This window comes from Psammomys obesus, unplaced genomic scaffold, assembly GCF_907164565.1.
Source record: "Psammomys obesus unplaced genomic scaffold, mPsaObe1.curated_primary_1811, whole genome shotgun sequence".
Classification (NCBI taxonomy): domain Eukaryota; kingdom Metazoa; phylum Chordata; class Mammalia; order Rodentia; family Muridae; genus Psammomys; species Psammomys obesus.
Window position 1 is genome coordinate 4,347,106 of NW_026594184.1, and position 16,775 is coordinate 4,363,880.

General features: G+C 38.2%; 1 protein-coding gene across 1 annotated transcript in view; it reads right to left on the reverse strand.

Annotated features, from left to right (window-relative positions):
* Positions 1-16,775, reverse strand: part of Gpc3 (glypican 3) — a 323,864-nt gene that overhangs the window by 65,826 nt on the left and 241,263 nt on the right. The window contains exons 4-5 of the mRNA XM_055618067.1: positions 9,662-9,795; positions 619-744 (exon numbers count right to left, since the gene is read on the reverse strand). Of these exons, the coding sequence (XP_055474042.1) occupies positions 619-744; positions 9,662-9,795 (260 nt within the window). The remainder of the gene's footprint in view (positions 1-618; positions 745-9,661; positions 9,796-16,775) is intronic.

Sequence of the window (16,775 nt, forward strand, 5' to 3'; positions counted from 1 at the left end):
TGGCACTTAACAAGGTATTCAATAAGTATTTGCTGAATAAATGAATATATTCTTTTTTTTTCTTTTGTCAGTGATGAGCAAATTCTTCATAAACATTGACATGACAGTATAGATTATACTAAAAGTCCTCAAATGAGCAAACATTTCAGCAAACTTGTTCAGGGAAATGGTACTCCTATTTCCCTTCTCTTTCTTCTTTTCTTCACCTTCAGTATTTATTTCACAGGACTGTGCAAAGAAAGAGAATTAATATATACAAATTATTTTGCATGGTGTTTAATGCACAGTTAACTCTCAATAACTGAGAGCAGTTAGCATGAATATGATTGTTTCAAACAGAAGGAATAATAGTCCACAGGATGAAAATAGCCAAACACAAAATTATCGGAGGCTTTATACTTTGTGAAATATCCCTGAATAGTTCTGCATGGGTTTCAAAACTAACAAATTCTCTGAGAGCTACAAGCTATATGTAATGTTTGGACCATCATAAATGCTTATCGATATGTTTTGTGGAGATTTTTTTTCCTATGAAGTTAATGAAGGAAGGGAATTTAATTGATCTTCAGATCTGATGATTAGTTCTGAAATGTTGCTCTAACTTTCACAACAGATTACCTCTCCACAAGTTCTTGTCCGTTCCAGCACAGGGTATCATTTTCGGCCACGGGGCTATGGCTGCAGATGTAGTCAGGCAAAGCACTGTAGAAGCTGATGAAAGACTTCAGCTTCTGAATCAGTTCCCTGAAAGGAAAACAAAACATCTGTAAGCACAGTATGAGCGAAGCTGAATTTCCTTATCAGCATGACAGAAAAGCTCTGCCAGGCTGATTAGAGCAATAAACGATTTATAAAGACAGTCTTAGCTACAAGGCCACAATTTAGCATTTTTTTTAAATCAATAAAATGATATTGGGGGTGGGGCAAGGTTGCCTTCCACAGAAGGTGCTGTTCCTATTAGGAGGGTGATTTAATTCCAACATCCATTTTTCTCACGCATATAGCACCTCCCTCCCACCCCCCTTTTTTCATTCAGAGTGCTGTTACCTACATTCTCAAAGGTGCTGACTACAAGGCACACTGGAGCACTACATATCTTTTGGTTTCGGGGTGTAATTGAGTGCATTGATTGTAATTTACAATGCTATTACCCTAGAGATGGCCCCGTTCCATATAGGCTCTGGCTAATGGCTGCAGATCCAAACGGTGAGGTGCTCAGAATACTATAAGCTCTGCGAAATCCTCCTGATTATACAGTCAGAGAAACTCATATCTGCTATGAGGAGGAAGGTCGCTTTGTTCTTTTCCTGTATATTGTTTCCTATGAGGTGGCTCAAAGGGGAGAAGGTTGTAGTAGGATATAGTGCTATGATTTATTTGCTTTTATTTCTGTGCTATTTATGATAAGAAAAGTGGGCACAAGAACACATATAATATGAAAAAGTATAGAAACATACAGATATAAATTATAGCAAGACTTGTTATCTATTGTCTTGTTTCAGTTGTACACACATATATAACATAAGTTATCAGACTAGATACATGAATATGTTTATGAAACATATTTAATAAATATTTCTATAATAAATGTCCAGTCATATGCAAAAATAATAATACTTTATTTTCAAAGTAACACCCAAGATCGAAAGCTACAATGCTCTTCACATCCAAGTCTGGCCAGGGAGTTTTCTGGAAGAGAAGCAATTATTCAACAGTCTCTGCAGGCTAAGAATGGATGCCTGTCCTGATGCACAGGCCTTAAGAGGAGCCACAGATGACTGCCATTTGAAGGTTAGTGGAAGCCATGAGGCCAGCAATGTCTTCTAGGAGCTGCTTTCAGATCCAACTGAAATGAGAAGACTGGTGAAAATGATCTTGCAGTTCATGCTATTTTCTGTTTATCATAAAAGTATTATTTCATCTAAAGTGTGTGTGTGTGTGTGTGTGTGTGTGTGTGTGTGTGACAGGAAGCGATAGTTTCAGTATATGTCTCCAAAAGCTTAGGTCACAGGAAAGCCAGGAAGATGGACAGAGCAACCAGAAAAGGTTATTGGGACATATATAATGCCTGATACTTCAGTACTTGCTTCCTGCTGTGCCCATGCTCACCTCCCAGCCTGTGCCTGGTATCTGAGCACCATCAATCTTTAAAGAGAAGAGGCTTGATACAGAGCTCTGAAAATAAAAGTGAACATTACAGTTTCTCAAGAGGAGAAAGATTGGTTCAATTAACGGCTAATAGGAGAGATGCTCTGTTTTACAAGGTAATAATCCAGTTCCCAAGAGTGGAAGCTGGAAGACTAAAGGCTGAGGCTGAGTAATTCCCCCTACTCTACAAGGAAATGGAATGTGGGCATTAGTCTATGGGAAATGATGGTCTTCTTTTTAATGAAAGAGTTTCCCTTAGGCTTCCTCCTACCTCTACATGGAACAGGGCAAGAAAAAATGGAACCCATCCCAAGGCCTTTCAATTTGATATCTTTAGAAGTTGAAAACAAAGGAAACCTGAATTTTCCCCTGCCTTTCAACTCTTGAAGCTTTCTTAGCTGATCATAAAGATAACTGACAAGTTGAAGAAAATCCAGGTGAGGTTCTACCTAATGCCAAAGGGATGAGGGACTGCAATAAACAAAGAGCACATATAGAAGTACATATATAAAACCTGAGACAGTTTCTAAGGCAACTGCAAAGAATGTGGATAATATAAGATGGTTTGGGGTATCACATTCCAGAATAGAGAAATATTTTGGAACTTGAAATAAGTAACTCAGAAAAATAAAATTTATCCTGCTTCATATAGCATTTACTACCTCCTTGAACTAGGATGGCCATATGAGAGTGAGACCACAATTACACGCAGTGAGACACAATTACACAATTACACAATTACACACAATATTACATAGTGATAGCTAAACCATGCTATCACTGTGGTTGGGTCTTCAGAACAGTCCCTTCAAATGAGCTATGAGGAGTAGCTAGGAACTCTGGTTCTGGAGTCTGACCCCACTGAGTTTTAAATCCCAGCTTGCTTTCACTTACCCAGCAATGCAACCTTAGGCAGATTCTAAGCTTGTCTGGGCTTTGATTTCCTTTGTCATAAAATGAAAGTAATAACAGCATCTATATCGCAAGGTGGCTATGATGATTCAATACACAGTGTATGTGAGGTGTTTCCCGTGTTAACTCCCACAACCACAGTACCCACACAGATAACCAGCCATCTCCTCATGATGTAAGTCCTTCCCCATCCTCCCGTTATGGTGAATCTGAAGGATCATATGTAATATATATGAAATACATTACATTCTACACAAATTCCTGTATATAGGATAAATTTTCAAATTCATTTTCCAGCTAACACATTTGTGCAGCATGATTCTGATCTCACATCTTTTGAGGTGGGTACTTTTAAATATAAACAAGTTCTCTCCAGAATGAGAAGAATTTTGGATATGGGTACTGGAGATTGATTCTACGGCATCGCAAATGTTCTATCACTAAGCTACATCCCCAACTCACTCTTGAATGCTCTAGACTGGTCTTAAGTTTCTGATACCCCTGCCTCAGTTTCCTTAGTAGCTAAGATCACAGGCAAGAGCGTCAACTTTAGTTCTGTCCTTCATCTTTTATAATAAAGTCTTTTGACTTTATCATTGTAAAAGAAACTCATGTTTCTCATGTGAGTCATTTAGAAAATAAAAGAAGACAGAAGGAAAAAAAATCATTCACAGACCCACTAACCAGAGATACTGTGTTGATATTTGTGTATACCACCTTCTGTTTTTGGTAGGTTTTATCACTAGATTCTTTCTGGTTCTCAGGGTATATTATCTTCAATTGATTTGGAGTACACTCAAGACATTTGTTTAGAGAGGAATCTCAGAATAATGAAAGCAAGGCTGGGGTGTGGCTCAGTGGCAGAGCACTTACCCATAACGTGCAAGACCCTGAGTTCTTGACCCAGTACCCCAAATTAGCCGACTCTTAAATAATGCCCAGCCTTGTGAGACAAAATGCCAGCTGTCCTTCAGAGAATTAAAGACTGGGTCTTTAGCATAAACAGCACCTTGGCCAATCCCTCAGAGCCTCCAAGGACATTGATAGAGCACAGGGTCACTACTTTAGGCAACATCTCTTATATTATCATGGGAAAAGAACTCTTGGTTTCCAGGACACACTTTAACTCTTGAGAATAAATGCAGTCATACTATTTCTGAATGTAGAAAAAGACTCTGTAAACTGCTGGAGAGTCAATGAGCTTCCAAAGGACAGTGACAAGTGATAATGTCCTCTGACACCATGGCAGCAGAGTGACAGTAGTAGTTTACCTCCTACTGAGTTTGCTATGCCTCTCTAATTTCTCCCTTTCTTTGTCTTCTCCTGTCATCTCTCCTCAAACTTGTTCTAGCATGGAAGCTAAGCACATTTTTATTTTTATTTTCTCTTAAGTGAAGCTTTATAGCATCTTCATGCATATAACTGTCAAAGACAGTAAGCATTTGTTTTAAAGAAAGACACTTGAAACCAGGTGGGATGTTACTTGTGAACTAAGGCAACCTGTTCAACTGAGATTGGAGAAATAATTGACTTGAAAGGAATGTTCTCTGATTATAATCACATTATATACGTGTGTGTGTGTGTGTGTGTGTGTGTGTGTGTGTGTGTGTGTGTGTGATAGAAAAAAGTTCAACTCATGACTCTCACCTGGCATAAACTTCTGGAAGTCTGCTTAGGAAAGGGTTTCTTCATAGAAGTTTTCATTTAGTGTGTAAAATATGGAATTAAAGGATGGATTCATTTAAGAGCCATTTGGAAGTGTTGGAGCTGGGTGCATATGATTTTTTTCCCAATGGAGCACCTATTATTCCAGAGAGGGCACCCTCATTTCAGAGGAGGAGAGGGCTGCCTTCACTTTCTCACACTGATATCCTTGGGCAAGCATCCAAGCAGTGCTAATTGGAAACCACTGCAAATAAAATGCAGCCTTTCATCCCTGACTGTAGATCCTGAACTTCCCCCTTATTAATGTTGCCTTTTTCTTAATGTAAAGTAATATAATGTCATTGTTTTGTTTTGTTTAATTTGAAAAGACAAAAAAGTAAAAAAAAAAAAAAAGTCAAACTGGAATGTGACAGCATACTTAATTCTGATGTGGAGAGACTTTCCCACTTTAACATCAAATTACAATTTTCTGTCACTCCAGATACTAGCATACATCCTCTCTTCCCATTCTCTTTGCCTGAAATCCCTCCTCTTCTCTCCATTCTCTGTTTAATTCCTGCTTTTCTTAGGCTGTGTTCAAAAGCTAACTGATTCAAGTAGCCTTTCTTGATTTTTTCAGGAAGGCTGCTAAGTTTTCCATCAGTAACACTGCCACTCTCTTGTAAGTAGCTTTGTCAGGTGACCTGAATTCTTATAAGATATAAGCCATTTATTTATCTGTCTCCTTGACTGGACTAGGTGAGGGTCCTCTACTTATAAGAACCTAAGTCTTACACTATGCTGAGCACATAAATAGGGCTGACACCTTTTCATTGTGAAGTTCTATATGGAGCAGGATAACATCTACCAGACCTGAAACTCATGTACTGATGTACTTGAGATGTATTTCATTGCTGAACTTTTGCCTAGCAAAACTTAAAGAGCAGTGGTTTGAGAGGAGGCAGGACTTAGCCTTGAGTTTGGTTCAGGGAGTGATCAATTTTTACCTTTTTTTTTCTATTTAATTTACTAGTGATACCCTTCGCCCCTTCAGACTAAGTCAGATGGAAATTACAGGAAGCAGGAGGCACCAATACTTAGAGGGAATTCCACAGAGATGGGGGGACTATAATTTTATCACAAGTTGGCAGTTGGGCCAGTAGCTTGGTGTGTAGGTACTGGGCAAACTATTCAACTACCCATTGTGGATTTTAAAAGGAAAATATATTATTCATGTGATCTACAAAACAGTATCTGGGACATGAAAAGGACTAGGTATGCAGCATCACAAGTGAAGTGATGGAGGAATTCAGAAGAGTAAAAGAGGGAGACTCTGATAACCCAAATGGACTAAAACTATTAGAGGTAGAAAGAGATGTGAAGATCATATTGTTTCTGTTCTGATGCATTATGGGTGCATGGCACTCTACCTTCAGTGTTCTAAATTTCATAACAGTTATTTTCAACATACATTTCTTAAAGAAAGCTGTAATCCCATATACAGACTGCTGGTCCAATGGAAAATTGCCTTTACACTGAGCTAAGCTATTTCTAAGACTATTGTACGCTGCAAAATACCCAGTTGGGGGCAGACAAAACAAACAGATGATTTCTGAATGCTTCCAAAGGAATCCTGCATTTCTTTGTGTGCTGTTACTTTAATAAAGCAAAGGGCTTTTCAATTTATAACGAGACTCCAAAAGCTTACTTGAAACCTCGACACACTGAGTCCTACAACAGTGTTCCTTTCCAATTGTTATGTTTTTAACCACTGATAGATCTTGGGCACGGGTGTTGAAGCTGATAGATGCACACACCTATTGTTCTTGAGAGTGTGAAATACTGTACTGAACATAGTAAGAAATGTATACAGGTATTCACACTCTTCCAAAAGAAACCCCTCCAATAACATTCACCTCAAAGAATCCTGCCGTTAATTCAAACCTAGAGCTTTTGTCATTTTTTTCTTACGATTGTTTCATTTATTTGGATGTCGCCTACAAGCTGAGAAATAGCTCTAAACAAAATATTGTATCTGGGTGCCGAAGGGAAAAAACTTCCTTTGTCATCAATTCCTTCTTTCCCCAGAAAACCATCATCCAAATCAACAGTTCTCCCCAGTAAGGCTTACAGCAATAAATGATGCAGAGCCCAAAATAGATAGAAACCACACAGCAGGGGCTTTGAAAAGCGTCCCATTTACAAATGTGTCAGTATTGACAAGTTAATTTCCTTTAATTTTCCTTATTTTTAACCTTTAACTGAGAAATAAAAACTGTACATAGCAACAGGGCAATTTCAAGATGGGGCTGTTTTGCTGTGTTTATTTTAAGGATGCCCAATATGTGACTGTTACAAATCACTAAACTATTTCTTCCTTGAAGTCTTTCCTGAAGATTTCCTCACCTGAGGGACTTTCTGTGGACTGCCTCTGTCCTCGGGAAATTCTTTTGCTCTTGCTTGTATTTCTGGTTTCTTTTCCCATGGATCTAGAGATCGTACCTTTGTGTTTTTACTGTCCTGCATTTTCCCATTGATCTAGAGATCGTACCTTTGTGTTTTTACTGTCCTGCATACATTGCAGCACTACTGAGTATTTGGTAAATTACTGTTGAGCTGAATAATGATGGACACATACGTATATAATTCATGCATCTGTAAGTCAAGTATGGTAAACTTTCTACTAGTTAAAGAAACAATGTCCTGCACACACAGAAGTGAATAGCTCAATTGGTTCAGACCAAGAATGAAAAGAAAGAACACAAAGACACAATCTTTGCATGGCTGTGCATGGTGGCTCAGGCTTCTTTTCCCCCTTTTAAAAAAATATTTTTTAATTAATTACAATTTATTCCCTTTGTATCCCAGTTGTAGCTTCTCCCTTGTCCCCTTGCAATCTTGCTTTCCCTCCCTCTTCACCTCCTATGCTCCTCCCCAAGTCCAGTGATAGGGGAGGTCCTCCTCCTCTTCCATCTCATCCTAGCCTATCAGGTCTCATTAGGACTGGCTGCAATGTCTTCCTCTGTGGCCTGGTAATGCTGCTTAAAGAGCCACTGAGTTCATGTCAAAGATAGCCCTTGTTCCCCTTACTTGGAAACCCACTTGGACACTGAGCTGCCATGGGCTACATCTGTGCAGGTGTTCTAGGTTATCTCCATGCATAGTCCTTGGTTGGAGTATCAGTCTCAGGTACTCCACATACCCCCAGATTTTTTGGTTCTGTTCTCTTTGTGGAGCTCCTATTCCTTCCAGGCCTTTCTATCTCCCCCTTCTTTCATAAGATTCCCTGTACTCTGCCCAAAGTTTGGCTATGAGTCTCAGCATTTCCTTTGGTACTCTGCTGGATAGAGTCTTTCAGAGGCCCTCTGTGGTAGGTTCCTGTCCTGTTCCCTGTTTTCTCTCTCTTCCTATGTTTATCCCATTTGTCTTTCTGAATGAGGATTGGTCATCTTACCCAGGGTCCTCCTTCTTGATTAGCTTCTTTAGGTGTACAGATTTTAGTATATTTATCTTATATTATATGTCTAATATCCACCTATAAGTGATTATATACCATGTGTGTCTTTTTTTCTGGGATACCTCACTCAGGATGATCTTTTCTAGTTTCTACCACTTGCCTGCAGATTTCATGATTTCCTTGTTTTTAATTGCTGAGTAGTATTTCATTATGTAAATGTACCACAATTTCTGTATCCATTCCTCAGTTGAGGGACATCTGGGTTGTTTCCAGATTCTGGCTCTTAAGAAAAAAGCTGGTATGAACATGGTTGAGCAAATGTCTTTGTTGTATACTTGAGCGTATTTTGGATATGTGCCTTTGAGTATATAGCTGGATCTTGAGTTAGTATTATTCTTAATTTTCTGAGAAAGCACCAGACTGCTTTCCAGAGTGGTTGTACAAGTTTACATTCCCACCAGCAATGGAGGAGGGTTCCCCTTTCACAGCATCCTCTCCAGCATGTGTTGTTAGTTGAGTTTTGATCTTAGCCATTCTGATGGGTGTAAGGCGAAATCTCAGGTTTTTTTGATTTTCATTTCTGTGATGGCTAAGAACGTTGAGCATTTCCTAAGTGTTTCTTTGCTTAACCCCAGAACTTCTTGGTGTGGGAACAGGTAGATTTCTGTGAGTTTGAGGCCAGGCTGGTCTACATAATGAGTTCCAGGATACCACAAATATATAGAGAGACTCTGTCAATATTCAAAACCAAAACAATAAAAAACCCTACATATGATATTTTACTTATTTAATATATCAATTTTCTCATGTAGATTAATCTCTCAAAACTCTCTAAAATTCAACAAGAACTATGAAAAGAAAACAATGGAAGACTAATGTATAACTATTCTTCAGTTCCTACAGGGTTGGCTACTCATATAATTCTTTGGGTAACTCGATTTTCTTAAGAGTTGTGCTGGGTTTCTTACGTGATTTCTACCTCTTACTTATAAGCCAGAAGCTAGAATGGGCTGGAGAGAACCTGAGTAGGGATGGTGGTAGATGGGAATAAAGGGAATTAGAACCTGTGTTTGTCTCCAGACTGATGTTTAAGAACTATGAAACATTTTTGTGTAAAATGGGTCGTGTGAGTATGTTGACAAGGTCTTGCTACCCTCTTTTTGGTGTACTCACTATTAATAATGAGAATAACCACAAGGTAGATCACTGAATTATAAGATCTTGTAAGAAAAAAAAATTTACTAAATAAATAGAGTCCTGAATAGGGAAGTTTATTCTTCCCTGTGTTGTTCAACTAAGTATTTATACCTAGAAAGTTTACAATTAAATATGGCATAGTTATAGTATAATTTTTTTTAACACAGACAAATTAGAGATTTTAATTCAGCATCCTATTCAGAGGAACTAAATAATGTGTATGTAAGAAACTTTGCTCCAATGATTTTTGGCCTGAAAACAGAATGGCTGATTGTATGCTGAAATGGGGGAAAATTCTCTTACCTTCTTCGGCTGGATAAGGTTTCTTCATGTTCTACATGAGCAACTTTTAATACCTTCTTGTCAATAAACAGATCTTCAGGATAATAAGCAGATCTATATTGGCGTTGCTGGGAGTGGGCACACAATTTGCCAATCTGAAAAAATGTAAAGAAATATAATTTAGTACAATGCTTCCACATATATGATGGCAGAAACAGATTTGGAGATCCACTGCAATTTCCTCCCTCAATTTCCTTTCAAAGACCAGAGCAGAGTCATTAATAGAGTCAAAACCAGTAATAAGGTTCGAAGGCAAAGAAGCAGAAGTAGAAAGGAAGGCTGTTGAAGAGTACTGTACACGTTCTGAATGCTGTCTACTCAGAGTCTTAAGATGAAAGGGAAACCATCAGCAAGGCCTCCTTATGAAGGCCTACTCATATCATTCTACTCATATCTTTCAATGGCACTTTCTGTTTGTGTGTATGCAGAAGTTCACAAAAGACGATTTCGAAATTTGAGACAATCTGATCTAGGAGGTGGAGTGGTTTGAGAGGTGCCACTGAATAGCCTCTTGATAGAAGAGCAGCCTACCATGCAGTGTGCACCTGGTTCTTACAAGTGTGTCCTTACTAGACTCAAGTTAAACTGTTTTGAAAAAATGTCAGTATAGTTGCTCATCTGGATTTCCTAAAAAGGCCTGAGGGAAGCAATTCACAGTGTCATCAGCTGTGAATCATGTCTCAACTAAATAACTGCAGGGTTTTAGTAAAAGAGTACAGATCCGTTGTTTCTGTGGTTCAATTATTTGCAGACTAATGCCTAAAACAATGACCTATAAATAAGTATGAATATTAACGTTGTTATATTGCTCCCTGGGCCGGACACCCTGTTAAATACTATCACCTCCATTTTATAGATGAAGAAATTGAGGCTCACTGAAGTTAAGGCAGTGGATGCACTTGACTATCTTTGAGCCTATTAGTTTGACTACAGTCTTAACCCTGTACTGCCTCTCTGGAGCATGATGCCTGCGTTTCCTTTGCTTACATTTTGTTTTGGAGGGAAGGAGTACCCACCTTCAATGACATATCACCAACTAACATACCTCTGGTGAATATATAGACTGTACGGTTCGAGGAAAGAATTGCAAGCATCATGTGTGGACAGGGTTTGTATGTGTGTCACTTCTATAACTTCACAAAATTCAGAGCAGATTTAACACACTCCTAGGCAGATTAATTTAAATGAATCGAAAAGATTTTCTATTACTATATCAGGCCTCAAATACAAGTCCATCAATAAACCACTGACTCAAAAAAAAAAACATCTGTTTTCTGGATGTTTCAAGGTGGTCCAGTAGCATTTACTGGGTTATCTACGTTTGCAAGAGGCATACATGCCATTTAGTTTGCATAGCTTTGGCAGGCTTTCCATGTAAATCCTTGAGTTAGAAAACACATTAAATGAGCAGCAGAATTACCTCCATTTATGAAAGACAGAACCTATTATTTTATGTTCAAAACTGACCATGCTCAATCATTTATTCTAACATGGAAAACGAAATGAAGATCCTGGAAAATATTCCATCTAACTTAGGGATGCAAGATATTGATATCTTAGCATGTGCCCATGCCATGCTGTTTGACTTGGGCTAATTCTAACTTTGTCTAAAGAATCTGAAGTCTCTGAATCCATCCTGTCTGGGACAGTCTGGTAGAGTGTTTTAGGCTAGGGGATGCCTAGGTGTACTAAGGACTCAAGTTCTATTCACTTCCAAAGCACCTAATGCAGACACAAATAACTGTCAGAATGTAACTTTATGTCTATAGGCATATACATGTTTAATATTTTTAAACTGCAGGTAAATTTCTGATAGTAAATTCTTATTTTTGTTCTTTAAGTGTCTATATATTATGACATGAACATAGATAATAAGGAAGGGTCTGTTTTACCAGGTTTAAAATATTACCACATTCAGGTGCACAGGCCATATTCTCTTTACTTATATGCGTTCCACATAAAATAACCAAATAAAAATCTACCATAGTATGTTATTTAATTGGAAAACATAGCTGTAAGATAACCCTCTCTATGGAAAGTTGACCCTTTGTATCAGTGAATTTTTATTGGGCCAGGACATGACTGTAAAGTATTTGCTCCCAACCCAGACTCCAGACTCCAGCCTCCAAGAAAGTAGCACAGATGAAGCAAAAGTAGGAAGGTTAATCACAGAGAGGAAAGTATCTAGTCAGTCTGATCTTTCTTCCCAAGTCTCCAATGTGGCATCGTCAAGAAGACGTCCCAAGGCACTGTGTATAATAAAAGACAAATGATGGAGTCTTGCCAACACCTCCAACTCCTATCTGAGATGTACCATACCTTATCCTGAAGGCTGTATTTTCTTTCAGCAATCTACCATGAAGCCAATTCTTTCACATAAAGCATTTGCCAGAGGTAGCCCACTCCCACTTATAGTCCACTGAACACATCTTTCACTTTCACACTCAAATCGGGATGCAAATATCATGAGCTTACTTTGAGAATAGACCCTAACAGAAATCATAATTTATAGAGATGTGGTATCCCTACTGACGATGGCCTTTGAGCTTGTTACTTAACCTCATTCTTCAGCTGCCCTCACTATAAAAGCCAGGCTTTCAAGTGGTGTTTTAGAAATCAATAGCCTGTCCAGGAGTTTTCAACTTTTAAACAAGAAAATGCAATCCAATTTCCTTTCACTGGGTAATGTACCTGGTCAAGAATGTTGCCACTTTTAAATTTGGTTAGTTGGAGTAAATTTATTGTGTATGCAGGTGTCTCTATCAAAAGACAAGGAATTTAAAACCTTTTTGTTTTTCTGAATCGTGATTCCTAATGATGCTTTTATTTCTATATCAGAACCCACAGCAGGAAAAGCAACAGTACTCTCAAATGTTATAAGGCCTAACAACTAGGAAGGTATTGCCTATGAATGTACCCCAGGCAGCAAGTAATTCTGATCATCTTACTACCATTCCCCTCCAACAGAGTTTAGAAGTGTTGTCTTCATGAAATAAATGCACTATCTGGCGTCAGGAGACAGAATATACAAGCGGGTTTTTTTTCTGTTTAAATTATAATAATTGTACATACTCATGGAAGTACACCGATCTTTCAACATATGTATACAATGTCCAGGCATCAAACCAAGGCAATTAGGATATCCATCATTTCAACTGTTTGTCTTTTTTGTGTTGGAAACATTCAAGACCCTCCTTTAAAAAACATTTATTTATCTGTATGTGTGAGTGTATGAGCCCATGTTCATTCGTGCTACATTGTTTAGAGAATCAAATTCAGACTGCCTTTGCCTCACTGGACCAAGTCTCTCTTTCTCTATCTACTTTGTATTGAAATGCACAGTAAGTTGTTAGCTACAGTCACTCTGCTGTAATTAACTTTTCCTTCTAACTGTTTTTTTTTAATCTGTTAAGCAGCCTTCTTCTATCTCCCTCCCTTCAAGCCCTCTCAGCCTTCAAGATAACTACCATTCTATTCTCAACTTCTAAAAGATCAACTTTTTTCAGTTTTTATGCATCAAAGAGATTATGTGATATTTGTCTCTCTTCTTCCCATGGCTTATTTCATGTAGCAAAATGTCAGTCATATTCATTCATGTATAGCCCCATTTCTATCTTTTATCTACAGTAGTATTTTGTTTTCTCTTGGCATTATGGTTTCACTTTGCTTATCATTCTAGCCTTATATGAAGGAGGAATATAGAATATTTGAAGAGACAAATTTATTTCAGGTTCCCTTGAAAACAAAAGGTAAAAATTACTTTCTGTAGACTATATTACCATGAGAGAAATTTTCTTATTACTAGAACTAAATTTTCCTGAAGGATAATGCATATTAATTATGAACTGGGCTCTTATGACCTACTTTGAACAAATACTGCTCATAAAATTTGTTTGGGGGTATCTTGGGCCAAGGGTGAGAATTCTAAAAGTTTCCAGTTACAATGAAATATTGAGCTTTAGTCTCTTAAACTATATACCATGTTGTTGTACAATTTTGTTTACTTAAATCTTAAAAAGGTTTCAAACAAAATATACATTAAAATTATCAACTTTTTAATAGTAGTAACCATACCCATTTAACAATTCTACAGGTACAATAAAATGCTAATGTATGTTAATGTTTAGTCTGTGGCTAATGCTTTGTCTTGTTAATTTCCCCAGAGCTTTTATTACTGATTTAAATCTGCCACACTACTCAACTGATTGCACTGCTTCCACAAACTGCATGAAAGTAGCTCAAATGAATACTGATGAACAGAAATGAACAAACATTTGGCTAAGCATACCATTCTTATTGTATTTGTGTAATTGTTACATACATTTTTGTACAATGAGATGAGCATGACAGGCATTTTCCATTCATTTTCTGTACAGAAAATATGCATACGAGCATTAAATTAATTTACAACCTTGTACTTGAAGAAGCACATCATTATTAATTAACTATTGATTGATCTGGATATAGAGCAGAGAGGATAATGAACAGACTTGGTGACAATGTGGGTTTTTTTTTTTCTACTCCACAGACATTTTACTGTGACTCATTATTAATTGCCAGGCCATTAAAGTAAAAGCTCCCTAATAATTTGCAGTGTATTAGGAATCAAGCTATTTTAAGAAATTAGGTGGCATTACCTGAACCTTTTATACAAGTCATCTCTTGAAATTGAAACCTAGGGGAAAAAAAACCCTGAAAGTCCTACAGACTGGTTTGTCTTTAATTTGCTGTATTAGTGTGAAAAGAACAATTTGGAATCAGGATACCTCGGGTTTTAGTCACAGCTCATCCCCTGACCATTTCAAAACATCAGACAAGATATTTAATTTCCTTGAAACTCTCAGCTTCAGCATCTTTAAAATGAAGACAAAAGCAATGCCTGACAAGCCTGGCTGCAGGATGAGGGTGAAATAAAGCAATGGCCCAAAGGGTAATGCCACTCCTACCTATATTAGCTTATTGTGTAAGTTTAACCTACTTACCTTTGGTAGCTTGCCTCAGCTGTGTCATAGTCCTGGCTTGGATAATCAAGCACATAGATAGCTATTGCTAATTTTGTGCAGAGGCAGTCTTGGTGTGTTGTTGTGTCTCTTTTATATAGTTTTTTAGTGTACTTCTTAAAATGTAATAGAAATATAAATCACTCAGGAATCTTAGTCCCATAGCCTATTTGATAGACTTAGGGTGAGGTCTTAGGTGAGTGACAAGACACATATGCAGTTATTCCCAGAGTTGTGGCCTTAAAACAGGTAGCATCAGCAGTCTGAGGTTGAGCACTTGTGTAAAATACAAATTTGGGGGCCCAAACTTAGACACATTTCATCATAAACCCCAGGAGTGGGGCTTAGCCATCTGTGTGCTCTATGCTGGCCTTCAACATATCATTTTCCTGCTTTAGCCCCATAAGTACTGGCATGAGAGGTGTATACCACCATGCCTGGCTGTCATCATTTGATAGATTATTATTTTGAAGTATAGAGCTTTCAGTCTATCTGTATGGAAATACATATATTCCAGAATTATAGGAGAAAGAATATGATCAAAATATATAATTTCAAATTCTCAAAAAATAAATAAACACATTAAAAGTATACATAATGTATGCTATTTTGTATTCTATAAGAGAACATTTAATCTGTATATGGCTATCCTATATTGTATGGCTAATATCCACTTATAAGTGAGTATATACCATGTGTGTCTTTCTGCTTCTAGGATACCTCACTCAGGACGATCTTTTCTAGATCAAACCATTTGCTTGCAAATTTCATGATTTCCTTGTTTTTAATTGCTGAATAGTATTTCGTTAGAATAGCCATCTAAAGAAGCTAAACACTAAGGAGGATCCTAAGGAGGATGCTTAAATCTCCTTCAGAAAGACAAACAGGATAGACAACAGAAGTGGTGGAAGAGAGGAAACATCATGGGTGCCTACTATAGAAGGTCCTCTGAAATGCTCTACCCAACAGGAAGTTGAAGCAGATACTGAGACGTACAGCAAGACTTTGAGCAAAGAGCAGGGAGTCTTATAGAAGAAGAGGGGGGTGGGGATAGAGGGATATGGAGGGGACAGGAGACCAACAAAGCTAAAGGATCTGAGCCCAGGAGGTCCTGCAAAGACTGATGCACCGACTAAGGACTATACATGGCGAGGACCTAGACCCTGCTCAGATGTGGCTGATTGGCAGCTCAGTCTCCATATGGATCTCCAAATGAGGGGAGCAGGAGCTGCCTCTGTCCTCAACTCCGCTGCCTGCTCTCTGATCACTCACCCCTGATGATGTGGTCTTCCCAGGTCACAGAGGAAGAGGATCCAGGCAATCCTGATGAGACTTGACAAGCTATGGGCAGATGGCAATGGTGGAGAACTCCCCCTTTCAATGGACTAGGGGAAAAGGATAGGGGGAAGGGGGAGAGAGGGTGGGACTTGGGGGAGTAGAGGAAGGGTGCTTCAGTTCGGATATATAGTGAATAAATTGTAAAAGAAATGAAATTAAAATTCCAAAAAGAAAACATTTAAGAACAGTCTTAGAAGTTAAGCTGTAGAGGTATCTTGAATTTCAATCATTCTTAATTTAAAGTAGGGAATTCAATATTTAAAATCAATGTTATGAGTTCTTTAAAAGTCGAAACTGTGCATCATAACTTTTCAAGGTGGAGATGTAAAAGCCAATCAAATATGTTAGACAATCACTTACAGTGGCATATTTGCCAGAACAGTGTCCACAGCAGCAGGGAAACTAATAAAACGCCCTAGGGTTCCCACTGTGCCATGGCAGCTAGGTGAAAAGTCAGTAGATGAAACCTTGCCACTTTTGGAGGAGAGGGAGAGACTGAAGCCTGAGCTGCAAACATAAACATGAACTGAATAGATTCTTTGTGGAGTGTCCTTTCACCTTGCAAATGAATGGGCTTGGAGTTACTGTTTTGCTTCTATTCATCTGTTAGCAGCGGTAGTTCATCTTCCAAGCTCTAGTATGTGAAAACTTAGTGTGTGTCTCTCTCTGTGTATGTGTGTGTGTGTGTGTGTGTGTGTGTGTGTGTGTGTGTGTGTGTGTGTGTGTTTGGGGGGGAC